A 25,582-nucleotide genomic window follows, 5' to 3' on the forward strand; every position below is an offset into this window, starting at 1 on the left:
CCAGCTTGACCATTTGGAGAGAATGCGTGAACCCTTAAGGTTATTCAGTCAAGCTGGTTCTCCACCTCCACGGAAAATCAGGGGGCTAGAGGTGCACTGAAATCCGCACGCCATGTCACATAACTTCGAACAAGATGTTTCCATTGAACTGAGAGTTGGAAAAAAAATAAAGCTTGGCCACTGAAGGTCCCGTCCATTTTGGATAATAAAAAATGGATAGTATTTACATAAATCATTGCAACAAATCACAAGACATAAGTTTATATTTCGTTAGATGTTAATCTTGCAACCTTGTTAAGATAAAAATAAAATTGTTAAATCTGATTTAAAAGACAGAAGATAAAGAACACTATTAAAACAGTTAAATATAATGAGACTGTTTCCGGTAGTTAAGAGTACCTAATGTAAATAATTATCAGTAGAACTAAATTGTATTCAAGAGTATGTATAATTATTTTTGTTTTGTCCTAGAAGTGGAAGGATGTATGGTCTGTTTGAAGAAAAAATATATCATTAAAAATGGTCAAACACGTCCACATTTTCTAAGTATCTTTTTTAATTATTTGTACTTAAGGATTTCAGCGCGTTTATAAGCAAATATTGTACCGACGTACCATAATCAACAAAAACAGATTCACTCAGACAAGAATGAGCACATAGACTATTTAGAAAGATATCTAAATTATTTCAAGTTTTCTTAGATTTGATTGAGTTGGCAGTTAGCTAGCAACTAGATAAGTTACTTAGCAACAGGATTTATAAGGGGAGGATCGTATTTTATTTTGCCTATGGCCCTGCACACTCTACATTTAGTCATTGATCTTTAACTGATCTTCAATGACGAGATGCAGACAAAAGGACACTTATGAATTTAAGAGCTTACGATTACCTACTACGGCAACAAATGATTTGTTTTTTTAAGGCTTACGAGAACCTACCCAACTTCTCAGAGCACCAACCTTAAAAAAAAAAGAGAGAAATAGGTTTAGGTTGACTGTAGGAGAGATAACGATCCATGTCTTCGGTCATAGCGAAAGGCCTGGCAAGAACGAGATTACAATCAGGTACTGAACTAACGCGTTGACGAGCAATGCAAAAGTACTTGGTTGTACATACCTTTAGCCAGTAATAGCGTCAATGAATTGACATATTTCAAATACGAATTTTATGATGGGAGGGAAGTTCGCAGATACCTTGGTGTACACCCTTCTCTATTCTATGCTGTACTTGGATCATTAAGAAAAACTGGATACAAAAGAAGACCTGGTACAATTGGATAGCAAAGACAGTCTATTAAAAAATAATAAATAAGAATATAATCACGTTCAAATGTGAATGAAACTTTATTAAAAAGAATGTTAGGCTAAGCAGAAAAAGTGACACAGTCACAAAATATGAACTGGTTTGGAAAGATAAATAGCAAAATGGAAGCTACATATTTTTGCTATCAATTACTGTCAATCATTCTTCTTATTCATTAATCATTTTATCCTATCCCCGATTAAACTTTATAAATGATATTAGGGATAAATAGATGAAATGAACAGTTAATTATTTATTTCTACAAATGGAGACTGATTGTTAGAACATTAAAAAAACATGATAAAATTCTTTAATTTTTGGTGCCATTGATTTAATGTAGAGTTAAACTGGATTCATAATTTAATTATTGCCGCAAGGACAAACGCCTACAATAGCGAAGTAACTTAGTGAAAACATGTCTGAATTAAGTAATTCAAATTTTATTTTTTTTTTGAAAGCACATAAATTGTGCAATTAGAGATTTATTTCGATAAACACGCACCCCTATTAAGCAACTATGGTACATATTGGCACTTCAATATTAATCTCAAATCTGCTTGTAAGTCCACAATATATGCACGCATCATAATAAATGTACGAAATACTTGAACATCGAACTACACTGCATATTGCACTGGTAATTTTACTAATATTTGTGATTACTATTTTTTTTTACTCAAGGGTTGCTGAGAAGCTATTTATTAAAAAGTAATGCTTTTGCGAACAGTAACCTGCCAGCAGAAGTCGATTTACAAATCTAGAATGATATTTAACAGCTTAGGTTTTGAGAAAACTTATAACTAAGAATGCAAACACAATTCTAGAGAGAACTGACATTCTTCACTTGTAATATCAAAATATCTACTCGAATTCGATCGCTTGTAATAAATACGATTTGATATTTTTCTTTCCTTTGGGATCAGTTGAGCAAATATACACTTAGTAGCATTCCAATGGAGAAGAGGCTCAAGATATTATGTAGGCAAAGGCTACGATTGTCCAATAAACGAGTAGTCAGTGTAATCAATAATCAATCTATTTCACAACATTTATAAAAGAAGATAATTCGAGAACATCGGAACTGATGCTCTTAAAAAATGAAAGAGATATCTCAAACGAAAAATAGAATCATGAGGAAATGATAACGAGACAATTTCCGGACCTTTAAGCCAAAACTTGATAAAAGTATCAAAACTGGCAGTAAATACCGAAACATTTTCAAATATTATTTTAGAACAAAAATTTTATTACTTATTCCAAACGCAACTTTTATTTAAACAAAAAAAGTTCCAGTTAATGGAAATAAATAAATAAACCACAGCTAAATAAAAGGTAAAAAGTTACCTGTAAAACACAGATGCCAAAGTCATTGGTTATATCCACCATGATCTCCTGTGGGGAATAATTAATTTCAACACACTCCACCAGCCACGTTGACAGCAGAAATATTCCTGAAACATGGTTATGTCACATTATCTACTCCGTGTTAACAGTTAATCAAGTAATGCCTCCTTTTTCAGTCGGATTTATCGTTCAACTAACGAATTTGCGGAAGATATTGCTTATTTTATAACAGGCATAAGTTTCGGTAACTATCCGAACTAAACGGAAGAGTCCAGTTGCACGTTCACACTCATAACACTGTAAAGTCATGTAAATAATCTATCTATTGTAGATAATTATGTTTCAAATTATAAAAATAAAACTTAAAAATATCTACCTCTTTAAACAAATCGTTCTTGAAATAACGGGATATTTATTACCACCTAATTCGAACTCTTGGAGGGTAAACGCCGATGAAAAGTGGGGCTACGTGGCTAAAGGCGGAATTAATCGAAAGGAGTAAAAGAAACTACAGGATTCTACAGAGAGTCCTACAATTTTGGTATTTAAGAATGGTGATACTAACGGAACTGACTCTAGGTTCCCCAAGCCTGGCAAATTACTGCCTAGCAGCTGGCCGACATTCCTTGACAGCAGTAGCGAATAAAATTCTAAAATATTAAGTCAATTTTCGACTCTAATAAACTAACAATGCTGCTCCTTCTTCAGAACTGTGAGATGAAACAGATTAATTAGTGGAAACATCGTTAATTTTATTAGTTATACGAAGAGTGACTTTTATCTTTTCTGACCGGCTTCGGATTTTCATCCATATCACCAGTTGACTGGTATACAGAATTTGATTTCCGCTATTTCTGTCATATTTTAGTGAAATCCGCTCTGTTGTTTAGTGAAAATCCAAAACCGGTCAAAAGTGGAAAAACCATGTTTTTTGAACTACGACGGATTTTATCAACGACTTTATATAGCACTGCGGACACCGCCGTTTTAATTTAATTAAAGGAAATATTTTGATTAATTTTTTGACTACATCGCCAAACATCACAATTAGTTCTGCTGCAGAAGAAATTATGGAGATATCTCAACTGAGACTTACCATCACTATACCTAATGCGTTGTACATTCCTTACAGATATAGGATTTATTAATGATATCAATGATTTTGAGTATTGGGCACTTGAACCTGGTTTATTTTTTTTTCTTGTTGAGTAATTAATATTAAAATATTATAAATAATTTCAGCAACTTCATACATGGACTAAAAACAAAAAAATAATTAGAAAATGATATGCAAAAGATGTTAATCCAAAAGACAAAAATCTTACTTCTTGAGTTACGTTAACTAGTACTACCTCAACATCATTAAACACGCACACTTATCAAAACCAAAGTAGTTTCCAGTTAATTTTATTTAATTTCATTCTATTGATAGGCCTTTCGATGAAACAGTCTAAATAATATGGTTAAGGTAACCTGGTAAAGAAAGAGATGATACTACGTACAATATACTAATAATATATTGGTTCTGTAAAAGTGAAATAGTTTGTTAGAAAAAAAAGTTTTATAAGTACTAACTGTTAAAGGCACACAAGTCTTCATTTTCGCAGAACTTTAATAAAAGCACCGACGATGATGGCTACTAGTCAATGGTTCCTATAGGCGCATGCCATCAGAATTAGATGACGTAATTAAGATAATTTTTTTGCTAATGACAGCATCCCATCTTGCTCCGGGATAATGTGTTTTATTTTTTTTTGTCAATTTGTATATTTTTGTCTTTAATTTGCTCTAGTTCAAAGTAAAAAAAAAAAAAAAAATTCATTAATTTTTCGAAAGGGTTTTTATTGGAAATGCAGGGGTTTGAAGTGGCGATGTTAATGATCTTTTCAATACAGTAATCGTCAAATTAGTAAATAAATAGGTAAACAAATAATACCCAATCCCAAACTATCCAGCGCTTATTAGCCATTCTTATGGATATCGTACGATAAGACATAACGCAGCGTGTGTGGCTAGTGTAGCTCCAATTAGCATTAAAGACTAAATAAGTGGCATTGCTAGAACTGACATTCAGAGAAAAGTGTTCATCAGGTATAAACAAATCTTGAAAAAGGTATTCAACCAGCGGATTACGACTAATTTACTGATGGCAGTCGCTTTGAAAACGGAATTGGTTACGCCTTAGTTGTTGGGAGACACACAGTTGCAGATCGGCAATTTCTTTTATGTCCTATTTGTTCCAACAATCAGATGGAAATTCTTGTGACTTTGGAGCCTTGATGTGGTTGAAAGAGAGAATTAATAAGACGAAATTTAAAGAGGTTTACTTGTTCAAGGACAGTAGGATTTCACTAGATATCCTGCTTAATCTGAAAAAGCTACTCTAATAATGCTCAAGTTCGACAGCTCGAGAGAATATTACTAAAAAACTGTATTTACTTTAGTTGGACAAGAGCACACATAGAAACAAGAAAAAATGAACGAATGAAATCAGAGGCAATAAATACTGATCTAGAAGAAGATACAGCAAATACCCTCTAATGTATCTTTACAAAATATCAGAGGAGCTCAGTTTATGTTAATGGGAGGAACATTGGAGAACTTCACTGAAAGAAGCTATCACACCGACGTTCTTTCCAAATGAATAAGACAGGCTGCAGTTAAAGAACTGGAGGCCAAATTACAAAGTAACCCAATTACACACTGGCCAAGGAAAGTTTGGAGAGTATATGATCCGTTTTGGTCACTTGGACTCCACTAATGGCCCTGTGAATCAACAATTTCAGTATTATATTGCCAATAACTTGGCTATTAAGTGACTTGACAATTTTAGTGAAATCCGAAAATTTACTACAGTTTTGTGCGTTTAAAAACAAACATTGATTTTTGGAATTTTGTGACTAAAGGGTGAATTAAATTTAGTTAATTATTTAATTATTTGTTGGCTATTGTATGTTAATTTAGTAACATCCCATTTTCATAATTCAATACAAAATGATATTATACAATTAATCAAAGTTATTAATAATTGCATCAATTGCTATGAAATGAAGCGCCTGTTGAAATAAAGATATTAATAATATTAAAAAAACAGAGAGATAGAGAGAATTTATTTGATGTCCTGAGAATTGCTTCCCATGAAATTAAATCCTTATAAAAGGGTAAAATTTTAACAAATATTTAATTTTTAAATTTATAATTTGTTATTGTTTTAGTATTTTATATTGTTTTGAATGATATTTTCTATAGGGGAAAACTAAAAAAACGATGTTTCATCATTCTGAACAATGATAGTAGGTATTCTCGGATACAGTAATGGGCCCTTGATAAGTAGGTAGAGGTATGGTTTGTACGAGTAGTTATAGTGAGGATAGTTAAATCACTTCTAATCTATCGTTGGGTAACGGTAGGTTTGGAAGTTAGTGACTCAATAAGATAAGGAAGTTCGCGAATCTCGCGAAGAGAAAGTTCATTATGCCTAAGAAATATTTTCTCTGTTCAACCAATGAAGAGATTTAAGTATGGAGCAAATGTGTTGGTCTTTCTTTAGTTGAAAATGAAATGTAGACAAGAAACTAAAACTCTTTGTAAGTTTAGCGTTCTGTCGCCAGTGAACTAGTTGTACTCGTACACCAGACAGACTTGTCAAGGTGAGACGGAGCGAATAGTAACTTACGAATCTCTGAAAACAGTATTTGTTTATTGTATTTTATCTGGTAAAATATTTCGTACGAGGTTTTCCGTCATCTCTACTGTCCAGGTAGGTGTTAGTAATGCAATGAATGAAATAAAACTATGAATTTAGTACTTTAGTTTTTAATATAATAATTTTTAAAAAATTTAACTTAACCCAGATAAATAAATATGTACCTGTGGCCTACGAATACCATCATTTATTGCCCTATGAATACCATCACTGAATACAACCGCACAATGATGATAAATCTGAAGAACATTTGCATGTTTCCAAGAGGACATAACTTTTGGAATACAGTATAGTAATATCTACCTTTTATGACTAGGAAGAACTATTTCTATCAAAGGACACCTCCATCAGATCATATTTATTTGAGGGAAACTAAATGCTTAAAGGAAACTTGCCATTTATAGTAATTATGATAGCAACAAATTTCAACATTTCTTTATTTCAGCCTTCCCGAATTTGTTTAGCCAAAGCAATAAACAATCATCCAAGGAAAGTGTTAGAGGTAATTTCGTTAAACAATGACGATTTCTAAACAGATATCCACTGAGTATGCAGTCTTGAAGGTTTATTTGCGGGAGGGTTTGGCGTAACTTCATTATCGCTCTTTTTACTTACTACGTTATCTTTAAGAAGCAAGTAGAGCAAGCATTAATCTTTTCAACGGAAATATTATAGGAACTTCAGTCTAATTGCAAGAATAACTCCAGAGAGACCTCTTAACTCTAACATAGAGCACGAATTTCCGCTTCGCTACTTTTAATCTCATTTTTTTAAAGAAAAAATATCGTATTCCACTACAACCTTCACCATGTGATGTTTTGCACAAGATGATTTATTTAAGCTATTTATATTATCATTAAAATAGAGCTTAAGAGGTTCCTATTTACCGTGAAGAGAGGAACAACATGAGAGAAACAAAACTGTAGCTATGACCTTCTGTAAATACTACAAAATATGTATTTGCAAATACGTAAGATACGAATAAAGGAAAATGAAATAATATAACTTTGTTTTTATAAAGATTCTAACATAGATAAGGTTGTATTGTAATTATAAGCAAGGTTTGAATTTTCCATCAATAATTTATTATTGTTCTCAGTTATTTTTTATTTCATTGAAACATGATTTTTTATTATCAAATAACTTAAGTTGAATTCGTACTAATTTTTAAACTGAATAAAAACTAAGCTAAACTTAAACTGAAATAAAATTACTACAAGTGTACATGAATCACATTCAGCTCAGTGCTAAGCTTGCGTAAAACTCGTACGCATTTTAAACCGCAATTACCTTTTGCACCAGACCTGAGGAGGTTTCTGAAAGAAAGATTAAATGAGCGAATACAATGTATTTCTCTACGTTTTGAGTTCATTGTACCTTGGAGGCCTCATGTTAAAATAGTTAATGAAGGATTCAATAAGATCTCAGACAAAGAACACAGAATTAGCTTAAAATAATTAATCTTTGATATTTATGATCACACGTAAAGTGCCTATATTTCTTGTTTAATTTTACTTTTTAATTTAAATCTTTTCAGCATCTAAGATCAATCAACGGCTTCGGGGGCTTTCTCATGTACAGCCGGCCCCAAACAGATACGACAGTGGATCATAAAAAAGAGATCTTTTCTCAAATTCGCAAGATTTAAGAGATGGTTTACACTTTCTCATCAATATTCGTTGTCTTTTACTAATATTTTAACCTGAGCTAATTTGATTTTCGAGTACTTTTGTGACAGTTCGCCTCCCCACCGAAAACGCTTGCTTGTTCTATACATTAAACGTTGTAACACCTATAAAATGATACAGAGAATTCTATGTTATTCTAAATTCCTATTTCGAGAAATTTCGGATTACCAGAATATACTTTTCAAAACACCTTATCATTTATTTTTTCAATTTAAGGCACTTCACCATGTTGAGGTGCCTGAAGTCTCCTAGAGAGAGGAAACCTAAGTGCTGTAAGTTGCACACGAACCGGGATCTCCATGAATGAGTCCAGTCACTTAACATTGGTGCGAAGTATAATTTCAATCGAAAAGGAAGAATAAAACATGCAGTAACTTATCAAATCTACATCTAGGTATGTACACTTGGAAAGATAGACGCAACTCTGGTTTGCAAAAAATCAATAAATAAATGTACATATAATAAATGTATTGTAGAATAAATGACTTTAAACGCTTCATATGATAAAAAATCAGTTAATTAACCAGAACGAAGTATTTTCAGTCGGGTTTCGCAGTTTTTGCCGTGTTGCCCCTTGCAGTTCCTTTGAACCTCGCATACTAATTGGCAGACAGAAATTAAGTCTCTATTAAGAAATTTTTAAATTAGAAATATTTATTTTTAGGAATCCTCGATGAGTTGTGACGTTGTAATTACAATGCTTTTGTTCAATTTGAAGTCAACTTAACTTTTTTTAAAAAAAGTTAAATGTGTGCTAGTATTTAAGAGTATTGCAGAAAGAGAAAGTCGAATAAATATTCGCAGCAGATATTTTTGGATTTAAAACCCAGTATAGATCAATATTACTCTCTTTAGGTGAATAATAAAGTAAAATAAGTGAAAAAAAGACATTGGAGGGGAAGAAATCTGTGACTTATTGAATCAAACATACTTCAATTCAATGCAGTTCTAAAAAAAAAGGCAGTTTGAAATGTTCAGTATTTCCCTAAAAGCAGTGTTCTTTCTGCTCCTTATGCTGATTCTTTTTATGTTCATTCATTTTTATATTTTGATCAGTACAGATTCAATAATTTTGTGGTCTAGTTAAATTAAATTAAATTTTTTCTTTCTCCAAAATTCACTTGACTTTTAGTTCTTAAGAGAAATGAATTAGGTTGAGAGAGTTAATAAATGGGCAAAATTATTATTAAATCTAATTTGCAAGAAATAAATTTAAACTTCAATAATATTTACCTGCAAAAAAATATTTGAATTTCATGATTTTTAATGCAGTTTAAAGATGACTGATGTTGCATAATTTAATAATAAAAAGTAATTTATGTGTACTTATGTCAAATGAAGTCCAAACAGATTAATAATGAATACATGATTATAGTTTAATCAAGTTAACGTATTTCGTGTTTTACGATAATGATTATAAAACAGTTAGTACATCAGAGACAAACAGTACGATCACAACGGCCGCCAGAGTACTACTGAATGCGCCCCTCGCTGGCGCTTACCACCTACAGCTCTAGACCTTGCCTCGGCGTGGCAGACACTCTCAACTCTTCTCTGAATCTGGCCACTTCCTCTTTGTTTTTACACCGCCGCACGGCCAGTTACACTTAATAATGTTAATTAGACGAATGAGTATACGGCCGTCCCCAAGGACGGGGCCTTCCTACAACAAAGGCAAATAAACTGTACCCATCCAGCATAAACTCTTAATTGAGTTTCTAATTTCTTTTTGTTTAATTTCTACAAAGATAGATGTACTCCATTCTAACAACATTATTTGGGATTTTTATAGAAATTAAACAGTATAGATTCAATAATTTTGTGGCCTTGTTAAATAAAAATTCAATTTGTATTGAATTTTCTCGAAGGCAGCTACAGGAATATCTCATAATATTAATGTAATCACTTTTATAGAATTATTTCAATAGAAAAGATTATTACAAGTGTTATTGGAAAAGCTGAGACATCTTAAAAGCGCTACATACAGGGCACTTTTAAGTTTCAGTTTGGGAGAGGCGCTTTAATGTAACCAAATATAATTCAGTCAATAATTCCAATTTATATGAATTTAATGACACTCCTAAGAGAAACTCAAGGCGTGAAAGGCGGGCAAATGTACCATATAGAATCATTAAAATAGTATTTTTTCCCCAAATTTACTAGAAATTTACTGAATTTTTCAAATTTTTTAAAATATCAGAGAAATTAAAGAATAAAAGTACCATCTGTAGCAGTTTATTTCGTTTACATTTAATAATTTTTGATCAGAATTTCTTTTGATATTTGAGAAAAAAGAAATTCTAAATTAAAATACAAAAAATTATAAAAATGAAGGTTTTTTTTTTTACCATACAAATCGTTAACTGAAGCATATGTCCAGTACATTCGATGGCGTGTTTTGAACAATATTGGCACTTATCTTGACGTACGTCGCAATGAATGAATCAGTTTGAAACATTTTTCGTTTCTTTTCTTTTAAAGAAATTTATTTTCCATGTAACGATTCCCTTGTTTTGATAAATCTCTTTTTATTTTCTCTTATTCAAATTTGATTCCCTGAGCTAAGGTTAATATTGGAGAATAGTTTATTGTAATGGTAGATCTCCTCATGTATTGTTTCCATGAGTCTGAGCCACTTTCCCTTCCACCACCGGTCTCTTTTTCGCCACCGAAAGCGCCTCCAATTTCTGCTCCTGATGTAGGAATGTTGACGTTTACTATTCCACAATCAGATCCCTTGGGGCCAATCCACTGTAACACAAAATTTTATATAAATTAAATTTGGATAGTCATAAAATATTCTTCGCTTTTATTACACACAAACATAATGGGAACAGTGGAAATTTATAATTTAGAGAAAATAAGTTCTATTTCTTTTTAAGAATGTGTGTGTGTTCAAAGCGAAACCAAAGGAAATTGAACTAAAATTTGAACACTACGAAATTATGGCACAGAAAATGGTTAGCATAATTTACCAAAACCTCTTCCATTATTGTTTTTCTTTAATGATTCGTATCAATTGTAATTTAATTATTTAGAATATTTTTCTTGGATAATATAGTTTTTGAGGAGTATTTTTCAATAAAGTGTCGCTTCAAGAAGAGCCTTTGAAGCAGAAATTCAGTAGTAAAATCTGTGTTTAAAGAAATTCGTCCATGGGGAACTTAGTAATTTTTACACTAAACTTGTGATACGAACAACAACTATTGGGACTACTATTTTAAGAAATGTAATAATAAAAGTCATTTGTCGTTATTTAGGCTTCCTATCTCGAGAGGAACTAAAATTTAACGAACTAACTAAAATTTACAAGGACTTATAGATGTATACTTAAAAATTATCATATTTTAATTATTATCATACGGCATTTTATACTCGGATGTATAATTTTTATTTTAACTAGCATAAAAAGACTTCATGCTAGATCGACTAAAAATAGGTATATTCTCCTAAACTCACAATAAAATAATTCCAATAAATACCTTGAATAAAGTTGCCAGATCATTGGTGAAAAGGCTTGATGACAAGCCTTGTTTAACTTCATTATTCCAGGCAATTGCTTCATCAACATTACTAGCTCGCAGTACATAAACTATAGGTGCGAAAGTCTCTTTATGAACAACTGGTGAATCGTGTGATAGTCCCGAGACTATAGTTGGTTTTACAAAGAATCCTTCACCCTCACAGACCTGAGAGCAGAATTATTGTTTACTCACAAATTCTGTTGACAAAATGCAAGAAAAAATCTCAAGAAATTTTAAGATATATTACTTCTCCTCCAAATTCTATTTTTCCGCCAAGCTTCTTAACTTCATTAATCGTTTCTTGATATTCACCAACAGAAGCTTTAGTATGAAGGGGTCCATACAACGTGTTTGGATCTAATGGATCACCCATGCGACTCATAACTTGTTCAAAAGATTTCTTCATTCTTGTTAATACTTTATCATACACCTAATTAAAATGTACAATAAATAACATTGATAATTTTAAAAATTAAGATCACTTAGAACAAATCTGATTTTTTTTCTTTAACCTGGGAATGGAGGATAAGTCTTCTGGTTGTTGTACATCTCTGGCCGGCAGTGCCCACGCAAGCGAATACTACTGACTGAGCAACCATTTCTAGATCTGCATCTGGACCTACAATAATCGCGTTGTTGCCGCCTAATTCAAGAAGGGATCTACCAAATCTGTCTTGTACTTTCATTCCCACCTAAAAATAGATTAAATTTTTAAGAAACAAATTATTTATTCGAATAATCTGCAATCTAATAGTTTTAGGCATTTATTCAAGATATGGTGTTACCATCCTCTTTACAGGAAGGTTGAAAGAATCATTAATGATGAACATGATGTGTATTCCAACATTACAATGTAGTTATTCTATTTATTGTTAATACAGAAAGAAATTATCCATCTTTATAATGTAGGTAATTTCGTTTTCTGTTTCCAAAACTTGTATTCAGGAATAGACATTATTATTATTCATTTATTATTTTTTTATCCTTGCTTATTATTTATTTTCCAATTAATGCCAAAAAATATCTTTCATACCTGATGTCCTACTTGAGTGCTGCCAGTGAAAGAAACTAAAGGAATTCGTCGATCAGTAACAATAGCATCACCGATTTCTGATCCACCACAAATCATAGAGCAAATACCTCCCGGTAGATTATTCTTTTCCAATACTGACGACACGATTTTAGTAGTAGCTAGGGTTACAAGGGATGTACTAGTAGCTCCTTTCCACAGTAAAGTATTTCCACAAACCTATGTAAAATTTAGGTTATTTCTCGATATTTATTCTGATCTCCTTATATCTATCAATATATTTCTAAAAACAAATTAGCAGTATTCACCATAGCAATAGCACTATTCCATCCATAAACTGCAATAGGAAAATTGAATGCAGAAATGACACCAACAACTCCCAATGGATTCCATTGTTCCAAAAGAACATGGCCTGGCCTCTCAGAAGGAATGATAGAGCCAGAGAACATACGAGAAAGTCCAACGGCATAATCACATATATCTACGTACTCCTGTACTTCTCCAACACCTTCGGCATAGATTTTACCTAGAAAAAATATTAATTTCTAACCATAAGAAATATATAATAGTTATGCTATATATAATGGAAAATGCGCTTGGTCCATATAGTGGGATTCCTGATTGCTGTCTCAGGTGTTACATTTACAGACCAAAGAATAATCAATTTTAACATTACAAATCATATGAGAATGTTTCTAAAAATGGATTATATGTTATTGTTTGTTCAGCTTTATTAACAATTAGTAACTTTCGGATACAGGCTGCATCGCATGAAGAAAATTTTTAGTCTTTATCTCTAAGTTATTGAGGGCATATTACGTACGAAAGAATAATCTTATATTTGGTGTAACATCATAAGCAAATTTGAAAAACAGTTTAAAATGCTGTTTGGATGTTCGAAAAGAGACGGATGATTCGATGGTCATTTCTCCTGCACTTACTTCTTTACCAGGTATTTACGATAAAGATGTCTCAAAGTGGGCTTATGCACTAGGAAGAAAAAAGTTATTTACACCATGACGAATAGTTTAAGTTGTTAGATAGTTCCAACCTTTACGTGGAACATGACCCTGGACAAGAGTAAGCTGTTTCCGCTGCATACTATTGCCCGATTTGTGCAGACTGCAGCGTAACTTAGAATCAACAAACCAAGCATTTGAGCATTTGGGTAGATGCCTTAGTTTCCTGTTTTTCTTTGGAAAAGGTACTTGAGCTGCCTTCGATCATTGACTCTAGGTTGGTAGAAATAGCTTGGTACAATAGGTACTCTAGGCTGGAGGTTTTGAAAAGCAGAGCTTGGGCCTTCTACTCAGCCGATTAAAAGAAATGTTTACTTACCCATTTCTAATGAAACTAGCTTTCCTAAAGAATCCAATTTGTTTCTTAGTGCATCACCTATTTGCCTTACAATTTCTCCTCTCTTAGGTGCTGGTACATCAGCCCAAATTTTCCAGGCATCTTGAGCTGCCTTCACGCATTCTTCATAATCAGACTTATCACCCTGCTGAATCTCCGCTATCGGACGTCCATTTGCAGGGCAAATTGATGTCACTACCTAATACATTGTACAAACGGAAAATACTATGTTTTAATATGTTTAATTAGCGAATTAATATAGCAGTGTAAAACTGTAAAGTGAAATATAAGGTTCTCAATCAAAAATAGTTTTTCGTTATTGAGTGAAAATGAATTCCCTTTCGCAGTAATTGAATTCAAGAGCCTCATTAATTTTATTTTATCATAAAAATGAGAAAGGCTTTTATCTTTGGCCCGCTACAATACATAAAAAAGACACTTAATATTTTATAACTTTTATCATTGAATAAGTTATTTAATTTCAGAATTACGTTATCTAATTGAAATCAAATTAAATTGCTACAAAAATTAAATTGCATTTTGTTGAATCTTCTGTAAATTTACAATTATATGCGATTTTCTAAATTTGTTAGTCACTAAATACTTTCATTCCTTTATTTCTCGTTTAAATTTGTAACTTATCACGGTTTGAATCAAATTCACTGTTTCAAGGATTTTAGATTTGATTTTTTTTTAGATGAATAAAAGTTTATCTTTATATTGATTATTAATATCTGAAATTTATTTCCCCATTCCACACAATTTATTTAAAGAATAAAAAACTTGATAAGCAAATTCCAGATAATAATATAAAAATAAAATCAAGATCAAGAGAAAGTAAATTTCTTTTTTAGTGGACGTGTGTTAAACAATTTTACATATTATAAATGATATCTTCGTATGGTAAAGTGTGAATTTATTTTAGCAGAGATTTTGTCCGCCTTACCACAACTTCGTACTTTTCAATCTGTACCAATTCCGATCCATGTTCGGTTCTAGTTATTTATTGCAAGAGCAATGTTTTGTACTTTTAAAGTTAATAAATTTGAAATAATATGAGTTTTCAGCGAGTAATTATTTTTCAATAACAATGGATAGATAAAGCACAGAAAAAAAGCACAGAGCCTTTATATTAAATTTAATTAATTTTTGTTTTATAATTGTTACCTTTCCATTACCACTCCATTTACCATTGTAAACTCCCTTATTGCATTTTTCAATGCCTAAATCTTGTAAGAAGTCATATTTTGGTTCATTACAAAGAAAATTTCCTCCGGTACTATTCTTAAATGAGGACATAACGGAAACTCTTCGTTGAAGTAATAGCCTAGTGATAACCAAATTAACTGATCTTGACATGTCCACTGGAAGCACTAACTGTATATCATTTATTTTATTACTAACTGAGTACTGTTTGCTTTTCTAGTTCTGATAAGTCAAGATTAGGCTTATCTTGTGTGGAATAGATGACGTACAACATTGTGAAGTGTTGAGTTTTTTTTTTAATGGTTAAAGATTGACTAAATTTGAAGGAATAAGAGAAGATACAATCAGCTATCAGGGCCGGCTATTGTGTATTCCTTGTTCCACATAAACGAATTAAAAGTAACGACTCTAAGTCCAAGAATACAAATATTAAAAGTTATCACCTGATTTACTATTTGACGTTCTCGCCTTAACAGATATAGGTAAATAAAATAAATTTTCTCACAGGAGACACATTTGCTGAATCAGATGTTTAAAAAAAACTCCATTCTTCTCAGGGTTATAATCGTTACATAAAGGATCTATCTAATCGTCTGATTTCAAATACATACAATAAATTCTAAAAGAAGAGGAATGTAAATTCCCTTAAAAAAGAATCTGGATTTTTAATTTAATGATTTTTCTCACTTTCAAAATTTCTAAATAAGCTCTGAAATAAATAAACATTTATTTAAAAAGGCTCAAAAAACATAAGATTTTGGCAAAATCTTAATTTTTTCAATTTTATTTTGATTTTATTTTTTTTTTTCATTCGACAATACGTTTCCAAGTTCTCTTTGTGTAAAGAAGGAAAAAGTTTATGAATTTGATGCCCATTATAACTTTATTACTTCATAGAAAAGAGATATTTATTCTTTATATCTTTTAAAAATTAAGCTTAAAACCAGATGATATTTATTCTCACTGCTGAGGAAAAGAAACCAATTCTACGTGAGATTGTTCTGACTTACCCTCCATTCTGAAGTACGAAAACCATTGAAATTATAGATCCTTATCACAAATAGCCTTTCCCATTATTCAATTTTGTATTACTTTTTGTCAGATTTATTTTTTAATGGGACTATGTTATATAATAAACATATTGAAAGAAGTGAATGATAAATCATTCATTATCATTGTCAAAATTTAAAGAAACAAAAAACTATTATTGAAATTTTCTACTTACGAACAAATATCGATAAAACTTTAGGCGTTAAATTATGATTTAACTTTAATTCATAAGATAGATGAATGATGCTAACAAAATAAAAATTGACGTTCCGTGTGGCACAGTAATATCCATAAAAAAATCGTTCAAGTAATTTTTGAGGACCTCACAAGAACTGGCGAAACGTTCAATTACGACTATCATTCTTCTGATAGACCATTAAAATGCAATCTTTAAATCTAAGTCAGAATAATTTATGTACCAACCAAAATATTTATCTAATGTCTGTAGCGAAACTTCCATGTTGAAAGTCACTTCTTCATAAGCTTTCACTAACATCGATGAATTTGAAAACTGATGCCTAAATCCATAATGCTCTGCTTCACATAAAACTTAATACCACATCGAATCATTTTCTGAAGTAAAATGGAGAAATATTTATAGGAATCAAAGTACTGATGAAACTAAGATACTGAACCTTTTTTTTTTTTGAAATAGCAACGTCTGATAACAAATTCCAAATTTTCCTTATCATAAAAGTATTTTTCCTGGATTGCGCTGAATTTATTTATAATAAACACCTTTTTTCCGAATGGCCTCAAAGAATGAGTCAAGAGTCAAATTTAGAACAGTACCAACCAGAAGTTTTAAAACAATTGTCAAAATTCATGAATTAAATACTTTCTTGCACCTGAACGTGGTTGATTACTTGACATTTTTTTCAATATTGCGAAGTTCAATTGTTTTCAGAGCGCAAAAAATATAAAAAGTAAAAGACAACTGGTACTCTTGTAACTTCCGTTGCATCATTTAGCTTCCACTCTTAAGTATCACGTCGGAAATTACTAGTGACCACCTTCTTATAATACACATTCAGGCTTCAATGGTGCCAATAAATATATTGAAATGCCAACCAATACTTACTTCAGCTTTGGTGACAAAGCCCCGTTTTTGTCTTTAGATGAAATGATCAAAGATTAACGGTGAGAAAGTACCGGTTAGCAGCTCGAGAACTTACAAGTTAGATTAGATTAGATTAAATTAGGGTGGCCTCAAGGCCTGCGCCACCGCGACCCCTATGGATCTATTGTGGCTCCCCGGCTTTAGAGCAGACCCGTCCGTTTAATCAGACTCTTAATTCTGGAGAGTGGCTCCTGGGTAAAGCTCTCAGGTCTTGGTTTTTCCTCCCCGAGAAGTAACATCCTTAGCCATACGAGCCCCTCACACTGACACAACACGTGCAGTGCCGTTTCCTCCTCTTCCTGACAGAACCTACAAAGGCTATCTTCTGCCAGGCCCATGCGATGCATGTGTTTTCTGATCCTGCAGTGGCCCGTTAATAGGCCTAAAATTATCCTTATAGCCCCACGGCCTTGACGGATTAATTCTGCGGTCAGCCTCGGCGAATAGCCTCTGATGAACTCCTTCGCCTGTCTCAGCCCAGTGGTGGCAAGCCACCACTCCTGAGCCCTACTCTGCACCCATACCTTGATGGCCGCAGACTTAACACATTTCGAAACCCCAAAGCAGGGCTCCGGGCCAACGAAGTGTCCCGCAGAGCCTTCCCAGGCCAACAAATCTGCCACTTCGTTCCCCCTGTGTCCTGAATGACCAGGTACCCACACTAGAAAGACCTTATTCTGGTCACTAATTTCCTTCAGGGCCTGAACCAGCCTTGAGTTGACCTGGTAGGAACTAATTGCCCGTAGAGCAGCCTGACTATCCGAGAAAATTACGACTTTAGAATTAATAATTCCTCGCCCTTTAATCTCGGTAGCACAGAACCTAATTGCAGCTAGCTCAGCCTGAAAAACTGTAGCTAGTTTTCCTAGGCTAACCGAAAAACTACATTTCGGTTTCGCCCCGAACACTCCCGCTCCTACTCCCTCCTCCATCTTGGAGCCATCTGTGTACCACATTGAATCTCCTACAACTGGGGTTCCACTTTTCCAAGCCTCCCGGTCCCCAATACAGACTTTGAAAGGCTTGTTGAAGTTATATTTGGGAGTCATAAACTCCGAGGGCAGGCCCAGAATTGGGTCGGCCTCCAGCTCCTCGTATAACTCTTGATACGCTCCTCCATGCCTGACGGTAATGGGAGCTTGTCCTGTCATAAGCCTAACGACAACGGCCTTTGCAACGCCTTGAACTTACAAGTTACACCAAATGTCATAGTATAATGTTCCCTGGGCCTTGTAGAAAAGCCGTTACCATCTTTCAATTAAACATGATCGACCTGATTCTCCAAGAATTTGTCACACAATTCTACAACGACAGAAGACAGAAATTTTGCATTAGTTAGTCATTCTCTCTGAACAATCCAAATAGATTATAAATGGGATCCAATGTGTTGGCAATTAATATATTACCCTCAATCAGCTAACAATTACAGGAGCTGCAGACCACAGCAAGCTTGGGGATGAGATATCTCAAGAGGCTAATAATCACCTTATTCAAACAATGTTCCCTCATGTTGGAAGGTACCATTGGCTACCATGGTTCTTTAATTATAATTTTTCCTACTCTTGAAATAATTCATCACTATAGTTAATTCAAGTGTCAAAGTTAAAGCCTTTGAAGTAATATTTCTGGGTTTGCAATTTCTTTATGATCGCAAATCTGGCATTTTTTTGCATTATTTTAATAGTTTGACCATTAAGCATAATTCTTACTATGGTTTGGGAGGGGAAGAACAAATAGAAATACGTAATAAATATACACATTTTTAAATTAATTCAATTCATCAATGTTAAAATCCTATTAATGTACAAGTATTATATAACAATCTCAAAAATAAAAACATATGATTAAATATATATATTAAGCTTCTTCTTTTTTTTTTTTTATAAGTTTAAAAACATTTAAAAATTATCAGTAGCCAGTATATTGAATATAGGCATTCTTAAAGATAACAATCTTACAATTAATTGAGCTGTACACATCTTTAAGAAAAACAAAAATAATTAGAAATGCTTTAATTTTTGCATTATTAAAGAACGAAATACCCCTGTAAACATCAAATCCGAATTAACGTGCATTTTTATGTTAAAAAAGAGCAAAACAATAAATGTATATTAAGATTTATTTTGTACCTAAGTAGCTACGATTTCATTAGTAGTTCTACGAATTTAATGAAATATTTAAATTTTATTTAATTTTGAAATTAATCTCTCTTACTAAACTTTTAAAGGGATGCGGAAATACCAACTGGTAAGTTTTTACTTAATAGTTCTTCATGACCGTTACGCAAACTTATTTTGAGAAAAATTGGTTTATATTATCATTACTTATTTTAAATTCATTATTACTAACTTTTAGCGTATTCTTTTTAAAGCCTTTAATTATCTGCTAATGTTTCAAAGTAAAACTTAAACGAAAGCAAGATTGAAGATAAATAAATAATTTAATCAATTATATATTTTTTCTTTTAGATTAAATCAAACACCTTTTATCATTTTTTTTTATTTTAAGGCTCTCAATGAATTTAAAATTAAAAAAAAAAGTTTCACTGACAAAAATAAGGGAAAGCAGATAGATACCACCAGTTCTGTTCGTTCAATCCTGACCTGAGAACCTAGAAATGCAACTAACTCTTTTACTAACCAAGTTTACCTCTGTACAAACTCAATAACCTTTCAGTCTACACACGATATGGAATTCATCTGCTAATGAAAAGCATACGGTATTCGCTCAAACTGAAGGATTTATTTTGGGAACAGCAATTAGGTAAAAATAATGCTTAGGCTGATTTACATCTAACTACTGACTAGCAGTTGTGGAAAAACATACCTAACTATACATATTTCATATTCTCTTTCTCACAAAAAATTAAAGTCCTTGTTCTCAATAGACATACTCTGGCTGGAAAGCTATTTTGCGGTATTTCAAATAAAACTGTCTGTAGAGCCATTGAAAAATGAGACACTCCGTTTTTTTTCTGCAAGGATTCGCAATATCTACCTTCTGGCAGAAACGAAAGCTGAAGGAGATCATGCCAAAGTTAAAAACATTGTTTCTCAAGGTAACGTCTACATACATAGAAAGGGACTATCAAGACCCTCTGAGTAGGATATGTGATTGGGAGGCAACTTCCTATTCCTTGAAAAAGCGTGTTTTAACCTGGGATACGTCCAAACATTTTGGCGCCTGCAACTTGGGATCGAAGTTCTGGTCACTGCCCTGGCGTTGAAGGATAAGATATTGATTTGTTTTTTTTCTTCAATGATGAAGACCTATCGTTGCTCGGGTGGCTATTATATTCCCTTCGGAGGCCCAAATTGCAGATTAAATAAGTTACCTTTAACCAACTTCGATTAATGCGAAACTCTCTGACTTAAAACTAATGTACTTTGTAAACAGATTAAGAAATTTCTTCTTGTGAAGAAAAGGTGAGGCGTCACCCGTCTTCTTTATATTTATACTTGTAAAAAAATAAATATCTTATTTCACACTGTTATACTACTATTTTTCATAATTACAGCAATAAAATGTCCAAATATCTCTCTATACTTTAATCAATCTTCTCGATTTCCCCAAAACTTTAGTAAGAGAGTGAATATTGTAAGAATAATCTCTAAAATACAATAATATACAATTTTCAGAACTGATTAAAATTACAGATACGTTATTCCTTTTCTACAGTTTTGTTCCTTTTTAAATACATATTTTTCTTTATCTTAAAATAGGAAGACTAAAATTCTATTCAGGAAACTCTGAAATGATATTACATTTTTGACTTGCTCTAACAGTGTTAATAATTAATAAAATTCACTACCTGAAGAGATAGATTTTTCGTTGACTTGGTGTGATTTTTATATATATATTATTTTTGTATGAACTATATATATAAAAGGTGATGTAAAATTGTTTGAAAAATAGTGCAATTTTTCAACCAAACAATTTTTCAAAACATGCATGACAATATGGTTTATCATTTTGTTCCTTAAATGTACCTTTATTTAACTGTTTTAGACAAAATGCACATACAAAATGTTCAGGATGAAACTTTTTAAACATTGCAGTGATGCATCTTCCTAAAAAACAAAACAACAAATCATTAATACAAAAGATTGAAATTATAAAAAGAAATCATAAATGTGTGAACACTAGTGTCAAACATCATACTTACAAATATCAAAGTTTAACCGAAAATCTTGGGGGTCATTTTCGAGAAAATTTCAAAAAAACTGAAAAATGATTCAGTAAAGTGATTTACGAACTGTTTTCGACCAAAATCTTATTGTTGTATCCGCTAAAGGTGGATAAATGTACATGTTGCTTACACACAGGGAGAATTGTAAAAACCACTTTTTCAAAAACTTCAAAACATATACATATTTCTGTCAATAACCATAATTGAAAACCTGCATGGTTGCTCTGATCCTTTTTTTCTTAGAGCAAAAGAAATAATACGAAATACTAACTTAAATTTTTTTGTTAACACCACAACCAATTTTTTTCCAAACGTCAGGAATTCTCCACTATAAAACAAAAATATCTTTCTATTATGATTGGCTGGGGCCAAAAAAATAACTAAATAAATTCTTAAATCTTCGGAATTTGTTTTAGTATTCTAGTTTGCCTAGCAATAAAGGCAAAACATCTAAGTTATTCGTCAGCTCAAAAAAATGACTTTATTTTAAGAAATTCTTCAAGACGAACATATCAAGCTATGATCTACGACAATTGTTACATAATTTACAGGAAGGATACATATTTAACTAATAGAAGAGAGATTTATTTGATGTTACAACTAATTAAAGTTTTTTACCATGAGGTCTTAAAATGGAATTAAAGATTTAATTTTAGCTAATGGCTTGGAAAAAGATGGAATATTTCAATTATTTAAAATGAAGTTAATAATATAAGTAAAAATTTACTTTGTCTATTTATTTTTTAGTCATATAATTGATGAAACTGTAGAGGAATTGGATAATAATGGTAATAAGGTGCAGAAATTAAGTATTAATTCTGTGTGCAATGTTTTAAATTATACTACACAGACGCTCAGGGCACCCCCCATTTTTTAAGAGACTTTATCAAAACTACTTTTATGTTTGAATTACAATTACTTTCAATATTATTTTGAAACCTAATTAATTCTGCTTATTTTTTTTTACTACATAAATAAGACAACCTCAAGGATGTAAAAAAGTATTTCGTAATTCTCACCTTTTTATTCAAATCCAATTTAGTAAAGATATTTACATAATTCTATTTTCATTGGAGTATAAATTTAACTTTAAAATAATATTTTTCACACAATCTAAAATTATTTTAAAACTAAATATTGTTAACTTGTTTTTCTAAAACTTCCAAGGTCAGACGGTACACTAGTGGACATCGTTAAGCTTTTTTTCTTAAAAAAAAAAAACTTTTTGGCACAAAAATTAACTAGTATTTTTGATGTAGACGTCACCTTCTTTACAATATTCTGATATATTTTTAGGTCGCAATTTTGTAATTTTTTTTCTATTATTGATTTATAATAGAATATTTCAAGCTATAAATTAAAAAAATGTGTTTAAGAAATACCGAATTTGAGGTAAATTTGTATATTTTGAAATAATCCGAATTCCAAATTTGTTTTATTTTTCCAAATATGCCAATACAGAACGGAAAACTGATGGTAAGACTTAGGTGCACCGAACACTACCTCTGCCAATTTTATCTTTTTGACTTCTTTCGAAGACCTACTACTAATGAAATGTCATATATGGACCAACTTAGGAATATTTAGAAAAAGGTGTAGAAATAGGGCAACATTTAGAGTCAAACCACTTTTTGTTAAAATTTTTTGACGAGGATCTCCATTTTTAGATGGAGACACAATTAAGAGAATGGAAATTATTAAATATATGGGATCTACGTTCCATAGGATGGCTTTTCAAATAAAGGTATATCATCTCCTTGCCATAAGGTCATAAGAATGGTTGATTCAATATTGTGGAATCTACAGATATTGGCAGCAATAATAATAATAATATAAACCAAATTTGTACGTCCACCGAGGAGAGTATATTGCAAAAAAAATCGGAATATTATTGCGCATTTAAAAATTCATTTTCTTAAAACCTGCTTACCATTTTTTCTTCAATGGGAATGAAGTAATCAAAGAAAAAAAAGGGAATGAAGTTAAAACCATCTTATTAACAGATTTTGAAACCAAGCCAACCCGTCAACGACCATTACACTTAGGTAAATCGTAAATCGAATGGAAGAAAAAAATTGGCAACTTTAATGTATAGATTATATCGTTAAAATTCACAAAACAAATGAAAACTTTGTTTTTTAGTTATTTATAATTTCCTGTTTATTTACTTTTAATATATTAAATAAAATTTTGATATAATGTCCCAGTAAATTTATTTAAATTTTTTTTTTTTTTTACTAAGTATCGGTTACGACGGAAATGGCCAAATCTGGAATTAGGTCATAAATTAAATAATTTATTGGAGCCCACAGGTGAATAGAGACGGGGAAGGCGAACTAGAAGGGCAAGTTGCTGAAGATTTAAGGTATAAAAAAAGATTAAAGTGCAAACTAAGACATTTATCGATAAGGATTGTTAAAGTGTCGAAGAGTATTGGAGGAGATAACCAAAAAACTCTGGTGTACCTTAATTTCTTTTTCTGACCTCAATTTACATAAAGAAATTTTCTAGGAATATTTTATTTCTAAATTTTAGGGAACATCGAATTTTTCTTTCTAACTAACTAACACAAAGGAATAAAACATTGAAAGGTGCTTCAATTTTGTCTACTTTAAATCTTTTCAAATACAATTTATTTTTGTGTTGGCGAAAATAGGGATACTGTTTGCTTTAAGGGATATTTTACTAACAATGTTCCATCTAGGTAAAACAAAGAATAATTGTTATCCTCTAGCTTACAGGCATCGCCTTCAGTTTGATTTCAGTAGCCGTAAGAACTAAGAATTCTGAATCTGCACTTTCCAAATTTGATACCCTTGCGGTAGGGCAACTTAAATTAAGTTACCTGTCACTACCGAGACTGGTCAATAATTTAGTAATATAGATGAATGATACTGTGAGTGAAAATGAAGAGAGAGCTAGGATTGAGATAGAAATAGAAAAGGAGAAAAAGTATAGTAGTTGTTGAATGATAAGTTGGGGTTCTGCAACTTGGGATTGACAATAAAGGTGATTTCAGATTTTTCAGAAGTGTTGACTGTTAATCACATATGGGGAAGTACTGCTCTAGAAACATATCAGTCTTAATGGATTCTAAAATCATTTTTTGTGCAAATGAGATGGAAATAAAGGGTAATTCTGACTGGACTAGAAGATAGAATTGTTATGGTCCTTTACACAGATTTTGCCACATTGAAGAAAAGATGTCGGCATCAAAAAACTGCTTGAAACAGGTTATAAAGGATGGATGTTACTTAATTAATTTGGATTTTACTTTTTCACACTCGCTACGATAAGACCTTTATCATTAAGATCGTTTCAATATCCTTTTGAGACAGTTATGATTTATATTTTAAAATTCAATAATCCTGTCACTAACGAGAAATAATATAATTTGATTTTTACCTGTAATGGGCTTATGGCAACCAGCGCAAAGTGATCCTCTTTTGAAATGATAATGAGTTTCACAATATGGAAGGCCTTCGTGATCAAAGAACGAACCTCCTTGGAAAGGCTGTCGACAATCCTGCAACAAGAAAAAAATACTGTAGTCTTCGTTGTAGCACTGAAAGTGGTTTCAATATAAACATTAATTTTCTGCAGTGATGACCTAACTAAGTATAGAGTTAGGAGACATAAAGAGATTTCTTTAAAAGTTGTATTAAGTTACCATAAATTACCCTTTATTTAATTTTTTGTTTTGTTTCTTGCAATTTTTAAGTTTTATTTTTGTTAACCGATTAGGGCAGTTTTATTTATTATTATTATTTTTACTTGTTTTTTATTCTTAGGGTACCTAAATCCAATAATAAAGTTACATTTTCATTTCAGTTATAATTAATCAAGTATATTACCAATGCAAACGGCACGATCAAAAGAAAGCATAAACAAATCAAAAAAATAATACATAATTAAGCCTTTTCAAAAACGATTGAGGACGAGCTTAACAGCTGTAAGGAAATTTAAACACCGAAAAAATGTATATAAATCTGATTAAAAATTATATTCAGTCCCTCTAGAGCAGAAGTGGAATATTTAAGTATTAGGGATTTTGGTCCAAGCAACTT

General features: G+C 31.8%; 3 protein-coding genes across 21 annotated transcripts in view; all 3 read right to left on the reverse strand.

Annotated features, from left to right (window-relative positions):
- The window catches only part of LOC141447871 (uncharacterized), a 47,136-nt gene extending 37,596 nt beyond the window's left edge, over positions 1–9,540 (reverse strand). For 8 of the 11 annotated variants that reach the window (XR_012454647.1, XR_012454644.1, XR_012454646.1 and 5 more), the window contains exons 1-2: positions 9,274–9,540; positions 2,647–2,753 (exon numbers count right to left, since the gene is read on the reverse strand). Coding sequence is in view for 3 of the 11 variants with exons in the window: in XM_074115771.1 (XP_073971872.1) it covers positions 2,647–2,753; positions 9,274–9,298 (132 nt within the window). In the remaining 8 variants the exon portion in view is untranslated. Of the gene's footprint in view, positions 1–2,646; positions 2,754–3,742; positions 3,905–3,971; positions 4,120–4,221; positions 4,346–9,273 lie in introns of those variants that run through there. The other 3 variants (XM_074115773.1, XM_074115772.1, XM_074115771.1) reach the window with 3 other exon arrangements.
- A 719-nt stretch (positions 9,541–10,259) lies between these two features.
- Positions 10,260–15,490, reverse strand: Aldh7A1 (aldehyde dehydrogenase 7 family member A1). The gene is made up of 8 exons (XM_074115775.1): positions 15,118–15,490; positions 13,933–14,149; positions 12,903–13,120; positions 12,598–12,813; positions 12,077–12,256; positions 11,812–11,994; positions 11,523–11,729; positions 10,260–10,791 (listed from the first exon to the last, which is right to left on the reverse strand). The coding sequence occupies exons 1-8, from the start codon at positions 15,307–15,309 to the stop codon at positions 10,579–10,581; spliced, it is 1,626 nt and encodes a 541-aa protein (XP_073971876.1). The 5' UTR covers positions 15,310–15,490; the 3' UTR covers positions 10,260–10,578.
- A 3,583-nt stretch (positions 15,491–19,073) lies between these two features.
- Positions 19,074–25,582, reverse strand: part of LOC141447874 (paxillin-like) — a 144,925-nt gene continuing 138,416 nt past the window's right edge. For all 9 annotated transcript variants that reach the window (XM_074115784.1, XM_074115779.1, XM_074115783.1 and 6 more), the window contains 2 exons: positions 24,921–25,041; positions 19,074–21,396 (listed from right to left, as the gene is read on the reverse strand). In XM_074115784.1, the coding sequence (XP_073971885.1) occupies positions 21,251–21,396; positions 24,921–25,041 (267 nt within the window). In that variant the 3' untranslated portion in view covers positions 19,074–21,250. The remainder of the gene's footprint in view (positions 21,397–24,920; positions 25,042–25,582) is intronic.

The sequence above is a fragment of the Rhodnius prolixus genome, unplaced genomic scaffold (genome assembly GCF_049639745.1).
Source record: "Rhodnius prolixus isolate KJV_2025 unplaced genomic scaffold, Rpr scaffold_13, whole genome shotgun sequence".
Taxonomy (NCBI): domain Eukaryota; kingdom Metazoa; phylum Arthropoda; class Insecta; order Hemiptera; family Reduviidae; genus Rhodnius; species Rhodnius prolixus.

Bases quoted from the DNA above. Each gene is read 5' to 3' on its own strand.
- Aldh7A1 (XM_074115775.1), bottom strand. From the start codon at position 15,309: ATGTCAAGATCAGTTAATTTGGTTATCACTAGGCTATTACTTCAACGA. The intron at 13,121-13,932 runs GTAAGTAAACAT...TATTTTTTCTAG, and splicing joins GCTAGTTTCATTAGAAATGG to GTAAAATCTATGCCGAAGGT. The intron at 12,814-12,902 runs GTGAATACTGCT...AATTTTACATAG, and splicing joins GGAATAGTGCTATTGCTATG to GTTTGTGGAAATACTTTACT.